Source organism: Spea bombifrons, chromosome 2 (genome assembly GCF_027358695.1).
Source record: "Spea bombifrons isolate aSpeBom1 chromosome 2, aSpeBom1.2.pri, whole genome shotgun sequence".
NCBI classification, from domain to species: Eukaryota; Metazoa; Chordata; class Amphibia; order Anura; family Pelobatidae; genus Spea; species Spea bombifrons.
In genome coordinates this window covers 92,694,714-92,716,366 of record NC_071088.1, presented here as the reverse complement: position 1 = coordinate 92,716,366, position 21,653 = coordinate 92,694,714, and the positions used below count along the sequence as shown (strand labels likewise).

Here is a 21,653-nt window from a genome sequence, read left to right as displayed (position 1 = left end):
TCTATGGGCATTCCTCCCCATTAAAGTCTATGGGCATTCCATTTTGTCATTCGTTTTAGTATGTCCCACTTCCCACAGCTCACTGTTTAGTGAATATAGACCTGCAGCCTACGGAAGGGACAGAGGGTACCCCGTACACTGATCTTACCCCTCGGGTGCAACTTCTCTAAAGCGTGATATATACAATAAGAATGGCACATGGAAACAAGTCTTTGAGGCCGCGGCCCCGGGAGGCGCTACGGTAACGCAGCGAAGGAGTGGTTTAAAGCGGCCTGGGATCAGGAGCCGGAGCCGCCCCTGCTGGAGCTCGGTGCCTGCCCACTCTGGCCTGGGAGGAAGGGTGTTTCCTCTTCTGACTTGTTCCCTGTCGATAGGAAGTTGCTGCTGCCCTGGAGTTTCGGGCTGGGGTAAAAGTGAGGGGAAAGGACGCCATAGCCATAGCCCTGTAAAACTGCCTGCGCCCCGTACTGTCTGCTCCCGTGCTGGGTGTAAGGAGGGCAGAGCCGACAGCGCACCGACAAGGAGACCGTAAACTACCGGCCGGGCCGGAGAACTCCCGGACGCACAGGGTGAGACTGACACTTCTCTGCAGCCAAACGACGGCCCTCCTGCCGTTCTCGGGCAGTAACTCCCATGACTCTTAGCCATCCCCGGCTTAGCGAGGGGCTCTATAGAATGGCAGGGGGTCGCATGTTTACCTTCTCTAATCACTGTGTTTAACTCTCACTTCCTGTGATCCCCCTATATGTAAAGAATGTTACCCTTTCCTGGGGCCACTCATCTTGCCCCCTGGTGTAAAGGGTTAAGTGCGGGGCATTGTAAGTTGTGCAAAAGAAATATAATGCATTAAGGACAGCCTATGCCAGTCACATGCATGTTTGAGTTCCAACTACCACTTCTGTTGGAAGGCTGTTCCACTTAACTACCACTTTGTTAGTGAATTCAAAAAGCATAGCCTCTGATTCGTTGGCAGTGCAGAGTGTTTGTTTTTATTCTCTTGAATATGCAACCCGCCGCCCCGCTATTCTAGATGTTTTTTGAAGGTGTTTATGAAGCTTTTTGTTTCTTATTCTTCTCAGTATTCATCATTATTACTCTGTGGTATATTACCTCTGTGTTTCTTATTCATTCCTCGTTATTACTCTGGTATATTATCTCTGTTTCTTATTCATACCTTGTTATTACTCTCATATATTACCTCTGTATGTCTTATTCATTCATCATTATTACTCTGTGGTATTTCACCTTTGTTTCTTATTCATTCATCGTTATTACTCTGTGGTATCTATATTACCTCTGTTTCTTATTCATTCCTCGTTATTGCTCTCATATATTACCTCTGTATTTCTTATTCATTATTATTCTGTGGTATATTACCTCTGTTTCTTATTCATTCCTCGTTATTACTCTGTGGTATATTACCTCTTTCTTATTCATTCCTTGTTACTCTGTGGTATCTAATATTACCTCTGTGTTTCTTATTCATTCATCATTATTACTCTGTGGTATATTACCTCTGTGGCATAGTATGGGCGCTTATTGTCATCAATGTTGTGTTTGGTTTATGACACAGAAACCAGACTAAACTGGTAACTCTCCATCCCACCTTCCCCCAAAAATAACAACAAATGGTGGCTTTTGTCACTTAATGGGGTGTCACTCATAAAAGCCAAACATATCACGTCAAAGTGAATCTTTAACATCTATTTAAATGGGTTGTCTGGTGTTCTTGAGCTTAAGGAAGCTTGAACCGTTCTGGTGCATTATGGGTTATATGTAAAGAGTAGTCCTAGGATGAAGACCTAAGTGTAGCCATGGAAAGCCAGAAGGTCCACATCTCGCTTCTTCTCTTTTTGTTATTCTATCTGCTCTCTCGGTGTTAAGTCCTGGTGCCTGAGGCTTCTTCTTTTCTAAGGTCACGTTCTGCCAGTAAGAAACTATTTCGGAATTTTAATCATTCTTGTCCTTTTTAGTGAATTGATTTGGAACTTGTTTCCTGTAAGAGGCCTGTGGGACATCCCTTAAATGGGAAGTCTCATGAGGAAGTAAATATTTGCCTCCATGTTGGGAGTTCTGCTTGATTTTGTTCTGATAACCCTTCTGTAGGTTGCCGTTGTAAGTGGTCATGTGACGTTAGGGTCACTCTACCTTCCCCAGGTACCACGTGGCAGCACTAAGCTTCTACAGCTTTTAAAATCATTGTATTTTTTTAAAGGCCTAAAACGCAATATTTTAAATCTTTTTAAAATAATATTAAAAAAAAATTCCCCCCCTTTAAAATAGTGTAAATATATTAAAACAGAATTAAAAAAACTTTGGATTTAAAAATGCCCACCATTTTTTCCCCGTTGGTGGAAAACCTAGGGTATCCTTATGTCTTCTTAATATACATTGTTTGCTGGTGACGCTGAATGGGAGACCCTTTAAGTTTTATGTTTGCTACGGTTAATTGTGTGTCGGTGTTTATATATACTATATTTTTTTTGTGCAAGAAATTCAGTAAAAGAGTGTTTATGAATGATGCTTACACTGACTCATACTGATTGGATGATTTACAGTCACATTGATGTTTCAGGATTTCTTCTGTATAAGTCGTTTTTTCCTGCCCCATGGTTTACCTTTGCAGTGTGAGAGGAATGGAATGTGTTAAATTCCCAGAGTGCACCTAGCACAGCTGCAGGGAAGGAGGAGGGATGCGGAATTCCTTGTTTTGGGTGGTAGTAACTTTTCTCACCAAGACTTGGATCCAAACTGATCTTGATCAGGAGTATCTTCTAGACCAAATCATCCTGTATAAGGCATCTCTGCTGATACACATTTATTTTATGTCTGTGGGGGTTATGTATGGAAAGTGACTGTGGCAAAATGTCTTAACACGGTTTATTAATCATAGCAACAAATGGAATTACCAGGACTATTCTTTTGGTAAATATGGTAATTAGAACATCTTGTCAAACTTTGCCCCAGAATCACTTTTTAGTCATAATGTCTGAGCTAACTAGATCAAAACAACCTGGTTGTTATTATTAGAGACTTTTGTATGGCAATAAAAGGCAGAACAGTGCATTTCGGTACCAAGTAGTGTCCAGTGGTTGGGAATGCGGTGACTGATACTCAAGTATACTACACGCAGAAAAGCACTCCCGTATAAACCAATGTTGTAAAGTAAGAATGCGTTCGCAAATATGTTAACGTTAGTTTCTTTTTATCAGTTAACAAAAATGCAAAGCGAGTAAAGAGAAGAAAAATCAATATTTGGTGTGAACAACCTTTACTTTCAAAATAGCATGAGTTCTTATAGGTACGATTGCACTCTCTTTTTTAAGAACCTCAGCAGGTAGGCTGTTCCAAACATCTTGGACAACTAACCACAGTTCTACTGGTCTTAGGCAGCCTCAGTTGCTTCTCTCTCTTCATGTAATCCCAGACAGACTCAAGGATGTTGAGCTCAGGGCTCTGTGGGAGCCACACTTTCACTTCCAGGACTCCTTGTTCTTCTTTACTCTGGAGATAGTTCCTTATAAATTAAATGATGAAACAATAATAAAATCACGCACCTCCGTGATGATATCGCATGATGGATAAGAATCCGCCTGTACTTCTCAGCATTGAAGAAACCGTTAATTCTGACCAAATCCCCAACCCCATTTGCAGAAATGCAGCTCCAAACATGCAGTGAAAACCCACCAGCCTTCACTGTTGCCTTCAAACACTCATTTGCTCTCCAGCCCTTCAGCAAACAAGCTGCCTTCTGCTACAGCAAAATATTTAAAATTTTGACTCATTAGTCCAAACCACCTGCTGCAAATTTTTTGCACCCCAGTTCATGCTGTTTTCTGCCAATGCCGAGCTGATGGTACTGCTGAATATTATCTTATTGCCAAGCATGAAGTGTCTTTCATCTGCTGCATTATGTTTCCTTGGCCGACCACTGTGTCTGCGGTCTTCAACATTGCCCCTTTTTTGCGTTCTTCAAAAGGGCTTTGAAAGAACATCTGGAAACCCCTGTCTGCCTTGACTTTTCTGCATGAAAGAGACCTTGGTGATGTAGTATAAGTACCTTGTGTCCTGTTTCTGTGCTCAGTCTTGCTATGGCATATGACTTTTGACATTAAATTGCATTCAGCAACCTCTTCTTGCTAGTGAGTTTGACTGTTTCTCGCCCAGTTTTATTCCTCCTACACAACTGTTTGTGTGTTCAACTTACATATTAAATTGATGATCATTAATACCTGTTTGGTATAATCATACACTGACCTATATGCCTACAGATCCCACACTTTGTGCAATTGAAAGTATTTTGAAGGTAAGGGGTGGTCACACCAAATATTGATTTGATTTAGGTTTTTCTTCTGTTCGTTCACTTTCAATGATGATAAACACCTGCCTTAAACTCAGTACTTGGTTTGGAAGAATGATTATTAGGGCGCTTACCTGAGAAAAAATTTGCAGCCATATTGCTAAATGTTCCGTCTACCACCATAATCCGACATTTATGCTCGCATTGATATCAATAGGAGAACTTCAGACATGCTCACTGGCATGCAGCGTTCTCCAGAGCCAGTGCTGGAGGTGAGTACATCACGTACAGGTAGATGTATCCTGCTGAATGCATCCCCCGCAGGGTGTCTATCTGGGAGATGAAGAAAGGGACAAATGCATTTGGGGGGATTCTGCAGAAACCCCTCTTGCATTTGCAAAAAGGAACCAGATGCCCATCATATGCATTAAAGTCCCATTCATTTTTTGTAGCATGAAAAAAGCTTAGAAATATCTGTGCTCCTTTTGGCCTTATCATGAAACCTTTGCAGATAACTGAGGTGTGGAGGAAAAGAACAGGCATACCCTGGTACATTATAGAAGAACTTCCATGCCTGAGATAAAACCATCCAGCAACATTGCTATGTTTTTATGTTCTGTTTAGCTAGACTTATATATTCTCCAGACCAGGCAGGACAAGTAACCCCCCCCCCCCGGATCTATCAGGGGCTTATGTGCTGCAGCTTCCCTGAAACATTTTTTCAGACAACCTAAATAGCTTGCAGTGTGATCAAAATAAACGCTTATTGTGACTACGCCTTAATGTACTTTGTGTTTGAGTGTATGATTGTTGCAAGCCCAGCCCTTCTATTATATCATTGAGGGAAAACGAAGAAATTTGCTAAACTACTGGTATGATCCAGTCAACAGGGTCATTTAAACTTTGCATGGTGGCCACGTTCCAAACTACACCAGAATCGCTTTCTTTCTATGTAGTCCCGGTTGTGTGGAAGATAATGAATAAAACATTCAATGGATTGAATGTTACATTCTGTAGAGCTAGTGGATTGGCATTGTTCATGGCTACGCTTGTACTTAATGCCCTACATCCATACAGTGGCAATCAACAATGAGCCCCTAAACTGCCCTCCCAATGTAGGCTTTGTTGTAATGACCTAGACCCTGGTGTTCTAGTTGTAGTAATTTTCTCTGAAAACCTGACCAATTAAGTTTTTAATTTCTCTCCTGTGGCTTCTGTCTGTCACTTGATAATCTCGAAAACTATGCATAAAACTTTAATTACAAAATAACTAAAACCCTATACTAGATGAAGAACTAGCAAGGAACCTGACCCAATTCATACATTGTATCAATTTATCATGGCTCCTCCAGACTGGAATACATTAAAGATAGGAGGCCTACCTATGTAGGATAACCAGCTCGCTGTCTAGACCTAGCTTGAGTGGCACTGCTAAATATCGTTCCCATGCTGGAGAGGTTTAATGATAAATTTTGGGTGCATGCTGGACAGTGCATAAGGATAGCAGTTTGGGAATGATTATTTATCGGTTTGTGTGTTTTTTTTAATTGACTTCCCTGTCTAGTGTCGTGCCTAGAGAGCAGAGGTGATATTTCGTTTTGCTTATCTCAAATACTCTTTACTTTCTCTAAAAAAAAAAAAAAAAAAAAAAAAAAATCTGTGCAGCTGTAAAACGTAGCACTGCCTAGTTTCAGAAGTTATAGAGAGACTGTGTAATGCTCCTGACATCCTCGCTAAAGAAGAATGCATGTTAGAGTATTTTTTAATATGCATTTTTCCAAAATAATAATAATAAAAAGACAAAGAAGGCACTTACCTGACCTTGAAGTTGCAGCCCTTCTGCAGCAGCTGCCCTCCTCCTCCGCCGTTGTCTGACACTTGAGTGTATGTGTGTGTTTGTGTCTGCCATTTGTTGGCACTGATTGGTTGCTTGAAGCAGCCAGTCAGTGGCAGGGAAGCTCTTGCCAGGTGCGAGCACGGGGTTCTGAACAGAGCCGAGCCGAGTATATCATATGCAGGTAGATGTGTGTTGGGCAGAACGCATCTCCTGCACTGAAATAACCAGGGTAGTGGAAGTAGAGTCGTGTATTTGCAAAGGGACACCATGAAAATCTTAAAGGGGCCATGTGTGCATATGATGGTTGGAGTGTCCCTTTTAATATATTTTCTCATATTTGTATTTGACAATTTATGCAATACCGCACTCTGCTCTCAGCGGTACAGATACAAAGGGAAACTTGAGCGACTGCTGTTCTGGTTTTTTAAACTTCCTTTTTTTTAAAGTGATGAGTACAATCCAAAGAATTACCCAGGTCATTTCCCAACTCTCGACCTCTGAGTATTACTATATGGTTGTATGTGGAAGCAACAACCATAGGCTTCACCTTGTCTTGAGCACCTCACAAAAATATATTATGGGCCTCAATGTTTTCCTACCACACTTCCCTCGCAAAGTACTCTATAATGCCGTAGGAGCTTAGAGTGACGTGCGGTTTAATGTTGAGCTGGCCCTACGTAATGCATAAATCAATGCAATATAAGACTGAAGAAATTTCTGATATTTAACAATACATTAAATAGGGTCAACCAATCTCTACCTGCAACAAAAGCTCACTGGCGTTGGACGGTTTCGAATGTATAATGGCATCATGAAGTCCTCTTAGTGAAGACCCTGTAGTTTGATGTATGGAACTGATTTCACCCCTTTAATGTTTCTAAGTTCCTGTGTTTGTGTGTGAACCCACATGACATGAATTGCATAAATACCCTGATTACTTGATTGATATTTAAAATTAAACCTGTAAATGTGCCTACCTATTCCCAATGAAAAGTTTTGATTGTGGCCTACTTTCAGCTACCACGGTTTCCAGCATGTAACCGCTTGTGGCGATAGAACACCTAGTCTACTCTGAAACCACGTGTATGTACAGCTGGCAAGTGCTTGTGATTCTGACCACAGTGGGTAGTCTAAGAGTGACTTCCTTTGGTGGCTGTTGTTGTTTCGTTTGATGGGGGGTAGTGACAGATTGTGTATTTATATTAAATGAGTGGAGGAGTAATCTCGGTGTGACTTGTGGTGTCAATGGTGGTTTGTTAGTTGAGGAGTCACCTGCAGGGTGCTCCTACTGCTCTTGTGGAGCTACAGCCATGTATCTTAGGCAGTCCTAAGTATGCTCCTTTTTCTGGGGGTTCAACATCATGAAAGATGTTGAACTACCCCTGCTTTTTGATGACGCACCTTTTGGTTTTTATTGATCACTCTCACACATTTTTCATTAGGTGTTATTCTAGTCATTAATATGTATCCAAGTTTGATGGCCGATGTACCTGGAGTTACAGGGTCAACGTAAACATTTCTGCTGTGCTAATATTTTCGCTTGAAAACAAATGATTTTACAGACCTAGAATCCTGAAACAGGTTATTTGTGAACTGTATTTCTTTATACAGTCCGTTATCTGTGCTGTTTCACTATGGTAAAGCTTCTGCTTACAGACTGTAAACATGACACACACGTTTACATATAACAGGAAATTTCTGGTTCCGTTCCCTTATCTCATACGCAGGGTGTGAACGAGAGCTAGTGCGCCAGCTAAAGATGGCATACTCCTTTTTATACATTTCCATGACAAGAATAGAGCGGTAGCACATAAAGGGGAAATCCACATGAATCCAATCCTTTCATCCCTTGTAGCAATGTTATAGAGAGCCCATACCATTTCAGATATGGATAATATGAGTATTTCTGTTTTCTGTACAGGTTTACAATGACGACCCAAGTGACGCTGGAGGACGCTCTGTCCAATGTAGACCTGTTAGAAGAACTGCCACTACCTGACCAGCAGCCCTGTATCGAACCTCCGCCATCTTCGCTTTTGTACCAGGTACTGTATTTAGCCTTTAGCTGCGCTGTGTAACTGAACTGGAATCGTATGTGCCTCTTCTTTGATTAGAGTTCCCATCCTAAAGGCAGTGAAATGAGTACCATGCAGGCCTCATTAGCTACCTGAAAATACTTTAGAATTAGTGTTTCTGACACCGCAATCACATCGGGAAATGTTCACTTGTTGCTTTTTATGTCTCCAGAAGGAAAAAACATATTTTGTGCAGACAAAGTGATGTTATTTAACCCCTTAACGACAATCCACGTACATGTACGGGGTTGCCGTGCAACGGGTTAACGACAATGCCCGTACATGTACGGGCTGCCGTTAAATAGCTGCATCGCCGCGGTTGCGGCGTTTTCGCCGCGATCGGCGGCTTTGCAGCATCCACGGAAGCCTCCCAAGTGAGGCTGACCGTGGATCCGGGGAGGGCAGCCCTCGGCAGCCCTCCCCGGAAGAAAAATGGCCGCCGCCGCACCGATCATGAAAGATCGCGGCGGCGCCCGGCTAAAACAGCTTAGGAAGCGATCTGAATCGCTTCCTAAGCATAAATGGTGTTACTGACATGCCTCGATATCGAGGCATATCAGCAACACTAGCCCCCTACCCTGATCGCCTTGTGATTGCTCCGAAGAGCAACCACAAGTGCCATCCTGTAAATGACGTTGCCGTCATTCACAGGATGGCATTAACAATAGAAATGAGTTCACAGAGGGTCTATCCAGACCCTCTTGAGAACTCTCGAGCTCCTCCTGCAGGTTGAATGCAGGTACTGCATCCAACCATGCAAGGTCAATGGAGCCCAGCTCACTAATGAGTCATTAGTAAAAAAAAAAAAAAAAAAAATTAAAAATAAATTTACAAAAAAAAATTAAAAAAATGTTTAAAAAAAATAATATGGTAACATATAAAAATCCCCACTGTCACCAAAAAAAAAAAAAAAAAAATTAATAAGCAAGTCCTAAAATTCTTTATCTTTACAAAAATTCCAGCATGGAAAGAGTTAAAATATTGGCATTACAAATGCCCATAGGGTGTCTCGTATTAAAAAATGCATGAGTGGATGGGATAAATTGAATTGGCCGGGTTCAAAGGTGTCCCAAATATGGGACATGGGGGCAGTAGGATCAGATGTCTAAATGGCAAAAAAATACACACCTCACAAAGGCGGCCTTTTACCTCCCAAATAACCCAACAAACCCATGCATGTGGGGTATCACTGCGCTCAGGAGATGTTACTGAACACATATTGGGGTGTTGTTTGACAGGGACATATACCAGGAGCGATAAATTTATACCTGAAGTACAACGTGTGTGAAAGAAATACAAAAAAATTTACTACCATAAAGTTTCACAAAGGCTGGTGGTAAAATTAGTGCATGGAAAGGGTTAAATTACCAGCATGTGAAATACCTTGGGGTGTCTAGTTTTTAAAAATATATGACTTGATGGGGTAAATTGCATTGGCCGGCTTCAAAGATACCCGAAATGGCACATGGGGGGAAGAATTACCAGATTTGGAAAAAAAGGTTTTGAAATAGCAAAACGCTACCTGTACTTATTGCCCCATAACGTGCAGAAAAAAGCAAAAAAACATAAAAACATTGGGTATTTCTAAACTCAGGACAAATAGTAGAATCTATTTAGCAGGTTTTTTCATTCGTTTTTGCAGATGAGTAAAAGTTTTTTGTTTAAAAAGTGAGAAAAAGTAATTTTTTAACAAAAAATCCCCATATTTTATCATTTTTTTTTATAGTAAATTAGATGATATGATAAAATTAATGGTATCTAAAGAAAGCCCTGTTTGTCCTGAAAAAACCAATATATAATATGTGTGGGAGCACGAAATGAGAAAGAAGAAAATCACAGCTAAACAGGAACACCGAAAAATGTTAAAATAGCCATTGTCCCACAATATACTACGAGTAATAACCCCTATTGTCCTTAAGGGGTTAAACACAAGACTGTTATTTTGTGGATGTTTTGTTTTTTTGTTTTTTTGTTTTTTTTTTATTTGTATGTGCTTTCCAGTGAGACATGCGATTTTAAACCTATGACATATCTTTCTTTTTTTTTTTTTAGCCTAATTTTAACACTAATTTTGAAGACCGGAATGCCTTTGTCACTGGCATTGCAAGATACATCGAGCAGGCTACTGTCCACTCCAGCATGGTAAGAAAACCCTCAGGGCAGTCTGGAGGCACTTGTGGCTGGTGAGCACGCCTGTGAAATGGCATGTGAGATAACCCATACCTTCGCTTGGCTCATGCAGGTGTATGTAGCCGAGAAACTGTAGTTTATACTGAATAATACATAAGCAAGTTGCTTCACTGAAGGGAAAGAATCCCCATGATTATACTTCTACTGGGCTATCATTTATCTGATTCCCCCAAGGATCCATTGGGCATTGTCATTTTGTAGTGTTAATTTGCCATCTAATAAAACACTTTTTATATGAAGGATGAGAAGGTGCTTACAATCCGGTCTCTTCCTAATTGTATCGCTTTGAAGCTTACCTTTTTGCTACGCAGGATCGTGCTGGCTTAGTGTCATGAGTTTTTGGTGTCTTGTTTTCTATACCACCACAGTGCTATTACTTAAAGTGATTACATTAAGTGATTAGTGTGCAGTCTAAGTTATCCAGTAAGGTATATGAGAACATATTCTAACTAGAGCCCTTGACTTTTCTAACACAGAATGTGATGCTGGAAGAAGGACAAGAATACGCAGTCATGCTGTACACATGGAGAAGCTGCTCCAGGGCCATACCACAGGTAATGTTCTAGGATCTCTGCTGAAGAAAAAAAAAACAAGCTATTCCATGCGTAAGCAGGTTACAAGCCAAAATGTGCTATTTCAGACCACATTTACTGGCTTGCAGCTTGTAACATTTTCACTTCCCTTTTTTGAACTAGTTTCATACACCACACGGCTGGAGAATTTTTTTTGTGCTGTTTTGCTTGTTGTATGTGTGAAGATCATCCTTTGACAATATACCCTTTCTGTTCCCCGTGTACAGCATTCATACATTTTTCAGTTAACCTTTTTGTTTTGTATGATAAGGCAAATAACTGTATTTTACCTCTGTTCTTGGTTCCTTTAGTTAACATATTCATAGCATACCCACTTGGTTATATTGGCGATTTACACTGTGTAAAAATATACATTCTAAAAAAAACATTTATTTACTTGAGACAAGCGGAAATATACCAACAAGTGCACGGCACTTAAGAAATATGTCCCGGCCCTGGTTCTTTTTTTTTTTTTTTTTTTTTTTTTTTTTCTCTTCTTTTCACCCTGCCTTGATAAAAGCGGGCAGATCAAACTAGGTTCTATGAAAGAAGAGCAGTAACTTAACCTCCTAAGCACCATAGATAATTAACACCCACAGGACCAAAGCAATTGTTGTGTTGCTGTGTCTTCCATCAACCATTATGTCCTACTTTCTCATTTTGTGTACTCACACCCACACAAGCAAGGCTTTCCTACGAAAGCATACTTACACATATCCTACAAATTTAAGATTTATTTTTTGCATCATTGGTCCTCAAAGGGGTTAATAAAACTAGACAGTAGAGTAATGAAAACCCTTAGAAAATATTAAGATGGCAAGTCCTACTAATATACAAGTGTGTGAGCATATACAGTATATACATTATAAGGACAAACATATTGGGACCCAGGTTGATGACATCACATTCTAAACACATAGACATTAATATGTTGTTGGCCATCCCTTTACAGCTATAACAGCTTCCACTCTTCTGGGAAGGCTTTGTATGTATATGTGTGTAATATATATATATATATATATATATATATGTGTGTGTGTGTGTTTTTACTTATTGTTTTATTAATTAGGCCTACTTATCCAGGCAAAACAGGAATATAGCTTTCTAGAACTGATAGGAAGTCTGCTGGGGTGGTGGCGGTTTTGGAACTTGTGATGCAATCTTGTACTTGCTGATCATCAATAGAAAATGTTCATTCGGCTATTTTCAGGATGTGGGGACAAATTTAGCTTCTGCTTTCAGAAAACCATAATTTACTGTACTTGCTCACTGTTTAGTTATGTGTCTACCTACTACTTCTATTTCACATAGTAGCGCTAATGTTTTACTATAAAAGTAAAGCTGGGGGTTAGTAAGCATCTATTGCTCCAATGGCAACATAAATGGTATTACCTAGATTTAATAGGGTCCCAAGAACATAATGAGAACCTGGACTTCTGGAATTTAGTTATTAATATGGGTTGTGTAGGTGTATTAAAATTAACAAGCCTCATCTCTGTGGTCATTTATATATGTGCTTTCTTTGCTGTTGGTGTGGCCATGGACAAGCCTTTGTGTGTGTGCAATACCAAACCGTTATTGCTTTTCCATGCCAGCCCAAGACATTTTGGTCTCTTAGGGTAAAGACATTCCTGGGTTCACTACTGTTAAGAGACCTCTCGTAATGTCATACAGAAAGTCAGTTTAGAATATATGAATATATGTACATACATACGTAGCAGCAATCCAAACCCATGTAATTGTCATGTACCTGCAGCAGTGCTAGATGTCTTCTGCCATACTGCAGGAGCAAACAGTTCAATTACCTGCAATAATATTGACAAGCAGCTGAATGTTATATGTCTGTCTTATTAGGTTAAATGCAATGAGCAGCCGAACCGTGTGGAAATCTATGAGAAGACAGTGGAGGTTTTGGAACCAGAAGTTACCAAGCTGATGAACTTCATGTACTTTCAGGTACCCACACAGTTTTTAGCCTGTGTGCCCTGCATCACTAAACTGCTTATCTCTCAGGATATCGCATGTAAATCCCCCCCTTAATATAATGCCCTCCTAGTATCTTTGTTTTGTAATTTTTAAATCTAAATGATTAATAAAATGTATATAGGTGAATAACTTCTTGGCTAGCATGCAGTGGGTTGTGGACAGAATACTTTTTTTATATGAACTGTTTTTAATTAAAAGTCAGTTATGATTCTTGGAAAAACAGAACAATAGTTCACTAGCTTGGGGATTTATTCTGCACACACAGATTGCTTACACAGTATACATTTATATAATATAGAATTTCTTGTGCCTTCTGTAGAACACTTTGTTTGAACATCCTGTGTGCCATACAAGACTGATATTATATGTATATAATATATATATTACACACATACCCTCCTTTAACAGAGGAACGCCACTGAACGGTTCTGTGCAGAGGTCAAACGACTGTGTCATGCCGAACGAAGGAAAGACTTTGTGTCTGAAGCCTACCTACTCACCCTTGGAAAGTTCATCAATATGTTTGCAGTGTTGGATGAGCTAAAAAACATGAAGTGCAGTGTGAAAAATGACCATTCAGCCTACAAGAGGTTAGCTTATATGTTGTCTGTATTGTTAACTATTGTCTACTATTTTCATATGTGAACGTATTAACTTTTATGGTCTAAAGTGGCACTTGTTAATTGTTGGGGGGGTGTTGTACACCCCCCCCCCCCGTACACTTTGTATATGAGTAAAGTTTAGGTCACTATCGATTACAGAATGAATATGCTCCATGAGATGGAATGGCAATTCTGAAACTGCTACTTTTTAGAATATAAGAATGATTTCGTTAAAAACAAAACATTTTTGTGTGCAATAAATGCAATGAAACCGTTATAATGGTTAGTATTTTTTACTGTTGTAAAACAGAGCAGCACAGTTTTTGAGAAAAATGGCAGACCCTCAATCTATTCAAGAATCTCAGAATTTGTCCATGTTTCTTGCCAACCACAACAAGATCACGCAGGTAAGTTAATATCCCATTATCATACACCTGTACATTTATATAGAATTGTTATTTTGGTTTGTTTATTGAGCAAATCAGAGAGTCACGAGCATTGGTGGGTCTACTTGGCAGTGGCTTCATATTACTCTTTGTATGGCAAAGTTAACATCAAAATGTCAGCTTCCTCAAAAGTATAATGCAGATTAATAAACGGCATCACATATTATCTGCATCAATGTTGGGATTAAGGCTATAAGAGATCCAGAACAGATCACCTCAAATTTTTACAATATGGCAACACGTTTTGTTGCGTTTTCAGCTTTGCCGGTAGTTCATGCCACAACCTCCCCTTATATTTTGTCAAGAGCTACTTCCGCAAGTCTGTATTACATTTTGCTTTGGTCGAAAAATTCAAGGATTTGTTAATTTTGCTTGGTCATTAAGTAGGGAAATAGGATATCACCATTTCTCTGTTTTTATTTTTTGTAAATGGATGGATGGATTGGTTAATAACTATGGTGATGGAGATACTGAAGTTAAAGTTTTTGGATGCAGACTTCAGTATCCGTTTTTTGAGCTTTGGGTATAAGATGCTGTCTTAGATCCCTGCTATGTTTCATCTCCAGATTGTCTTCCTTTTCAGAAAGTTAACCTAACTTGCTCTGTGTATTATTAATATTATTATTATCGTTATTACAGTCACTGCAGCAGCAGCTGGAAGTCATTCCAGGCTACGAGGAGCTTCTTGCTGATATAGTGAACTTATGTGTTGACTACTACGACAATAAAATGTACCTGACGCCTGGGGAGAAACACATGCTCCTAAAAGTAAGCATTCATGCAGACTGCCGTCACATTCTGTGTGGGTAATTAGAGGAAGATGTTTAACTTCTGTAAATGTATGGTAGGCCTCTAAGGTAAGACTGAAAGTAGCAATTACCATGTTATGCTTTCATCTGCAAGCTTGTGGTAACATTGTTCGTGACAGCACTTAATAGCTTTTTTTTTTCTTCTTGTTGCGGATCCTTTGTTACTTGCAAGGAGTAGAAAGATATTGTCCTGTCCCTTTGACAGCTTCCACACAGCTTTTTTTCACCCCGCTTGCAGTGCGAGTCGAGCAGATTAACGTCAATAGTATAAAATACCAGTGCAGCTCTGTCATTTATATGGCCAGGGGTGCCATTTGGCAGGGGCAGGCAAGACTTCCACATTGGTCCTTGCAGTGCAGCTTCTTAGAGGTGTCCATCATGCTTGTGATTTGTGGATGTCTTGAGTGGAGCAGATATGATGCCATATCTCAGCAGTCCGCATCACTTGGACATGCAGAGACCATAAGCGTGAGGGACAGCAAGAGCCCAGAGCTCCCCAAGCCCAGAGGACAGCCTTGAGTGCACCCCCATGCACAAAAACCCTTCATTTTTTTTTTTTTTTTTTTTTATTAATTCTTTTTATTTATTTATAACTAATAAAAAATATAAGAGATACAAAATAGAAAACAGAAGACAAAACACAAATAAGCATACAGTATTACATCGACGTCTTACATACAGTTACTCAGTAATTTCTTATGATAACAAAAACCCTTCATTTTAATAGCTTACCTGTCAGATTTCACTCCAGCTGCTCGGTTATTGCAGGGCTACATAATAGCGTGTTATGGTACCTTTCTGAACACCTGACCCTGAAAAAAAACTGGGACTGACTAGCCCTGGGGGGAGTTGAGGCTCTCTGTCCTGGTTCAAGAATTCACCCATTGAGTCAGCCAGTCCCTGTATTTTTATGACTATGTTGCGCGCACACACACATCTCTTTTTGGGTTGGTTTGAGTTGTGCACTGCCAAATTTATCTAACTTTGGTAAATTTCCAAACAGTTGTAATTCATCTATCAGGCAGCACTTGACGTATTGCAAAAATGTAGTGCAAATGTATATCTATTCTGTGTTTTCCAGGTTATGGGCTTTGGATTGTACCTTATGGATGGAAACGTGAGCAATATTTACAAGCTAGATGCCAAGAAGAGAATAAACCTTTCCAAAATAGATAAGTTCTTCAAGGTATGTCCTCTGGGAGCAAAGAAATGTGGCAGACTCTGCATTCATGTAGAATGTGATATAGAATTTAGATGTAGTCCTGACCGCCCCTCTCCGCCATTCCAGACTAGTTTAAAAGGAAATTAACACAAATCAGAGAGTCTCCCCATCTATTGAATTACGCAGGACCAGTTCAGTCCTTCTTGCGGGAAAAACTTGCTAGTGTTGGAACTTCATGGTGAATATTAAAACGAGAGTTGATTGTACAACTCCCCAGTAACCTCTCCCTTTAGTGAATATACCTCAAACTGGTGCGAGGGCTTGCTTTTATGCCTCACCTAAAAGAAGTGAGCATTGCTTTGCTTTTCAAAAGGTTAAACATGCTGAAGCATATTGATATGATTCTGCTTAAAATGAAAAAAGAACTGCTGTGATGATGAATCACATCTAAGCTAGCTGGGCATCATTATTTTTGACTCCACATCAGCTACTGAGATTGAGACCTTTTGGGTACCCCTGCTCCAGAGCAAGTACTTGATTTTAAATGGAAAGGATCAATGTAATAATGTTTGGTTTGATGTCTATGCAGGTGTTCTCTATTTTTACTGCCACATATATATTTGTTTGAAGGTACCAGTCACTCATGGGCATTCAGTAAGTTCATGTAGTGTCTGTTCGGATCTGGCAGGTAACAGGGAGAGTTTCACTCAATGAATGCAGAGTCTAATCTACCCCACTGTAGCCAAGGGTGTAGACGCAGAATAATATGCATAATCCTGTGGAACAGTGCTTCCGGCTATTTGATTTGAAAGTGCTGGGATCTGTGTTTTTTGGGCTACTAGGACAAACCAGCTTGCTACCATCGTGGTGTGCACTTCTCAGTAGTAACATCCAACATGTTTTCACCCCATTTATGAAAATAGCAGCTGCAGGTGGTCCCGCTATTCGGAGACATGCAGATCGAACTGGCGAGATACATTAAAACCAGTGCACATTACGAGGAGAACAAGTCGAGGTGAGTGTGCTGTGTTACACGACTTTACTGTGATTATTCGTTTAAACCACCACATTTCATTCACTAAAAGACACCAGTGTTGTGTTGTGCTACTTTTTTAGTTGTTACATTTTTAGTGTGTATTGAACACATTATAAAGCAGTCCCTTTTAAACAGGAGAAAACGATGCCTGGGTAAATATTAACAATTCTTTTTTGTTTTGCTTTGTGTCTATTGTATTCGACTGCCTGGATGACATTTTACACCTGGCTGTTAACACCCCCATGATAATAAGCTATCCCGTGGTAGAAGCTCATTAACTACGGTTATCATCCTTTTGACCCTGAATTTATATACTAGCCTCTTGTTATGATGTCCAGTTCAATGTATATATACTCCATCCCTAACGTATAAGTCCTTAGCTTTATACATGTGCAACAGATATTCAAAATTAGTGTGTTTTTTGCATCAATGTAGATGTCATACATGTAAAATAAAAATGTATATATGTTCATATTTCATATTAAATCTTGCTGTTTGTTTTTAACCAGGTGGACTTGCACCTCTTCTAGCAGCAGTCCACAGTACAACATCTGTGAGCAGATGATCCAGATCAGGGAAGACCACATGCGCTTTATCTCTGAGCTGGCCCGTTACAGCAATAGTGAGGTTTGTTCTGTTCTGCTTTCTCCCTTAAGCGTGTTTTCTTGATAATGTCCTGTCCTAATCACAATGAACTGGGCAACCTGTTTCAGTAATTAGCGTGGCTGTGAAGAACATATTTATTATAATGTGGTAAGGTCAGATGTAAACGTTCCTGGAAGCAAGGACATTGTTTAAATACGTACAAGTATAAAAGGACTGCGAGGAGAGAGGGGTCGACATGTGTAACTGGATTGCAAGGTGACTGATGGGAACACATTCTGTTGGTGGCATTTAGCGATGCAGTGAAGACTGGCGAGGTTGAATCAATCGGCAAACAAAAGCCAGAGCTGTTCAGTAGAGAAAACCTTCAACTGCTGACGTTTGTTTGTTGTTTTCACTAGAACATGCGTTTGTGTAGGCATCCGCAGCCAGATGTAAGCCCGTAACTCCTTCACTACTGAGTAGCTTGAAGCCAAGTTATATGATGGAGGGTGTGTGTGTGTTTTAAAATGATCTTAGGCAAGTAGTAATTATCTGTCATGGGTTAAATATAGAGTATATATTCCCAATACGACGTCAGTGGATGTCTGTCTCAGAATCTGCTTGTTGGATGTGCAGATCGACTTCTATTTTTACATGTTCTGTACCAAATAATGTGTCCAATAAATTAATGTTGACACAATACAGAATGTTCTGATATCCTATATTTTACATGACTTAATTAAAACAAGGTGGTGACTGGATCTGGCCGCCAAGAGGCCCAGAAGACTGATGCAGAATACCGGAAACTGTTTGACTTGGCTCTTCAAGGACTGCAGCTCCTGTCCCAGTGGAGTGCTCATGTCATGGAAGTGGTACGTCTTCTTGGAGAAAAGAAACTCCTAGAATCTTGCTATGCTGACAAGCACCGTATTTCAGTAACACACAATGTCCGATCTCTCAAACGTTTTAGATAAGCCTGCTTGTTAATAATAGACAGATGATATACCCTTGTGGCTTTATGTGACATGTTCCTGTTTCTTACATTAAACAGTACTCATGGAAGCTTGTGCACCCAACTGACAAATACTCTAACAAAGACTGTCCAGACAATGCCGAGGAATATGAGAGAGCCACTCGGTACAACTACACCAGCGAGGAGAAATTTGCTCTGGTTGAAGTATGTTCCTTCATGATTTAAATGACATAATATATGTGTGATCTTAAAACAAGCCAGGATCAATAACATGTTTTCTGTTCTTGTAGCAACTATGGGATGCTGGCAAAACTTAAAAGCCTATTCCGTAGTTGGGGCATAAATAGTGGTTCTGTGCCGTAGGAGATGATTGTTGCAGTACTACTTTAGGAGTTTAATGTATTGGAAAGAAACCTCATCCCTTATGATGTGAGAGATAAAATGACTTTATATAATGTACATGGGAAGAATAATTTCTATTTGGAGTATTACATTGTTTCCCTAATTCTACTCATAATAAAACTACATTACAGCCTCAGGGCAGTTTTACTATTTATATTAAAATATGAAATTTTTATTTCTGGAAACATCCAACTTCAAGGTTATTACAGAAATTAAATCTAAAATGTATCAAATGTGTATACTGAACACATCCTAAAGTATGTGGAATGGATGGGTGTTATTGAGGCCTCCAAGATTATTTGCTAGCCAGCGGGAATACAGTAATAGAAGAACATCAGTAACAACTAAGAGGGTTTGGGTGTAACTAGCTGACATGTTTAGCCACATTGTTAACCTCTGAAATGAGGTTCTATTTTAGGGTTTACACTGGAACAATCTGAATTACTATTAAACAGAGAAAAGTGGACCATGTGTGTCCCACCCAGGGCGTTTTAATGAGCCTTGCCAATTTTGTAAAAAGTTGTATTTCCTGGTTTCCTTAAAATGTTTGTACTACCCCCTCTATATTAGATTTTCTCTAACACTAAACGTTAGTGTCTATTTGTTATAATAGTCAAATGGTTCTGCATATTCCATATAGCTACGGTTTGGCTGGTATATGACTTTGATATTTACTTTGTAGCACACGTTCTCTTTTTTTTGTAGGTCATTGCAATGATTAAAGGTCTTCAAGTCCTCATGGGCCGAATGGAGAGTGTATTTAACCATGCGATCAGGCACACTATATATGCTGCCCTTCAGGACTTTGCTCAGGTTACATTACGAGAACCCCTGAGACAAGCTATCAAGAAGAAGAAGAATGTGATACAGAGGTGGGAATCGGCTAGCATACATCCTGTTATTTCATAAGTGTTTTCCAGTACCCATTTTATATTTTTAAAAATCCCCCAGAAACATATATGAAAAATCCATAAATAAACCACAAGATGTACAATCTTGCATACAAGTGTATGCATCGTTCAACCTGTAAAACAAACCAACTATGTAAAATTGCATTATTTTAGGAGAAGCTGCAGCTCTAGAGATGCAGAGCAAGCCCCCCTCCATGATCCTGTTTTTGTTGCACTAATTGGCTGATGAAAGATAATAAAATTTATAAGATTTATTGATTAACAACAAAACTGTCTTAGAAAAACTGGACTTCCCTTGAACGTGATCTAACGCATTCCCTCATTCCCTTTGTAGTGTTCTTCAGGCAATCAGGAAAACTGTTTGTGACTGGGGAGCAGGGCGTGAGCCTTTTAATGACCCTGCCCTCAAAGGAGAGAAAGACCCCAAGACTGGGTTTGATATCAAAGTTCCAAGACGTGCTGTGGGACCCTCCAGCACCCAGGTACTTCTACTCCAACACGTCCCATCGTTCTCTGCTGCAGATTTACTTAGTGCTTCATGAGAAGGGTAGTGCGCGTTAAGCGGAAGATAAGTCTCGGCCAGGCTCTAGGGCGCTTAAAGTATTTTAATACAATTGTGTTATCTAGGTAGATATGTAACCAGCAGTGGTGTAAGAGTTGTCCTCCTGTAATACTAGAATTGAGGCTATATAGTAGAATTCAGAAAGGGCTGTGTAACCCCGTTTCCATGTTAAATCAATTGATGCATGCATTTTCACCTCATTATTTTATTACAATTTGATTTCTTTTTTTTATAATTTGTAGTGCTTAATTGCATTGTGTAACTTTAAGAAAATGGAGGGTTATGGGGGGGTTCAATTATTTTTATCTGCTTCAGCAAATAATTTAAGGACTGAAGCGTTTTAATCTGGGTTCTGGATCGATTACCACCAATGTTTTTCTCTCTCTCTGTCTTTCTTTGGCTTGCTCGTGATGGCTAGCAGTGGTGTGTTGTATCCTTTGGATACTGTTCAGCAGTCTTCGTTGTGTTGCTTTCCTGTTAAGGACACATGTGTTATGTTGCTCTGGTAACTATACTAAGCCCTGCTTCCTTACTTAATCTACATCTCCGTTCTGTGAATTTTGTAATCAACGTCTTAATTATCCCTTTAATACGATTCTACACAGGTGCCTCCTGCAACTTGTCTCTTCTCTTTTCACTAGAAAGGACAATGTGTGCCAACGAAAGAGTTAGAACAATAGAGCATTTTAAAGCACCCGTCAAGACAAACAACAAAGACAGCTTTGTTTCCAACCATAAATATAACTACACTTTTTATAGTGATGCAGCTATAAAAAATACTCATGATAAAGACATATTTAGGGGTCTTTAACAGAAATTAGTTTAGGGAATTGCCCCGTTCCTGTCAGAAAACATTTTAAGACGCGCTAGATGTTGCTCTGCTTCCCCTAATATACTAACTTATGTTTTCTTGTCTTCTCCTCTTTACCAACACCTCCTTCTCCATTATCTTTTCTCTCTTATTCTATGCTCTCGCCTGCCATTTCTCCTTTCACCTTGGTTTTCAGCTCTTCATGGTGCGCTCAATGGCGGAGTCCTTGAACTCCCCAGAGCTGTTCAAACAGCTCAAGTCACTTGGAATGGAAAAGTTGTTGCATGTGGTAAAAAAGTTTCTGAGGGAGTCCTACTCCTATCCAACTCTTTTAAACTTTGGTGGTAAGACGATATTCTGTATTACCCTTGTATTGTGTGCTTGAGACTCGGCT

At 39.7% G+C, this 21,653-nt stretch overlaps 1 protein-coding gene across 2 annotated transcripts in view; it reads left to right on the top strand.

Annotated features, from left to right (window-relative positions):
* The first annotated feature begins 471 nt into the window (after window positions 1-471).
* CYFIP1 (cytoplasmic FMR1 interacting protein 1) overlaps window positions 472-21,653 on the top strand; it is a 46,113-nt gene continuing 24,931 nt past the window's right edge. Inside the window, exons 1-16 of one of the 2 annotated variants that reach the window (XM_053455187.1) lie at window positions 472-569; window positions 8,059-8,182; window positions 10,265-10,354; window positions 10,879-10,956; window positions 12,829-12,930; window positions 13,369-13,550; window positions 13,873-13,969; window positions 14,648-14,776; window positions 15,899-16,003; window positions 16,903-16,994; window positions 17,525-17,642; window positions 18,350-18,472; window positions 18,652-18,777; window positions 19,681-19,847; window positions 20,221-20,368; window positions 21,456-21,603. In XM_053455187.1, coding sequence (XP_053311162.1) covers window positions 8,066-8,182; window positions 10,265-10,354; window positions 10,879-10,956; window positions 12,829-12,930; window positions 13,369-13,550; window positions 13,873-13,969; window positions 14,648-14,776; window positions 15,899-16,003; window positions 16,903-16,994; window positions 17,525-17,642; window positions 18,350-18,472; window positions 18,652-18,777; window positions 19,681-19,847; window positions 20,221-20,368; window positions 21,456-21,603 — 1,822 coding nt within the window. In that variant the 5' untranslated portion in view covers window positions 472-569; window positions 8,059-8,065. The remainder of the gene's footprint in view (window positions 570-8,058; window positions 8,183-10,264; window positions 10,355-10,878; window positions 10,957-12,828; window positions 12,931-13,368; window positions 13,551-13,872; window positions 13,970-14,647; window positions 14,777-15,898; window positions 16,004-16,902; window positions 16,995-17,524; window positions 17,643-18,349; window positions 18,473-18,651; window positions 18,778-19,680; window positions 19,848-20,220; window positions 20,369-21,455; window positions 21,604-21,653) is intronic. The other variant, XM_053455185.1, reaches the window with a different exon arrangement.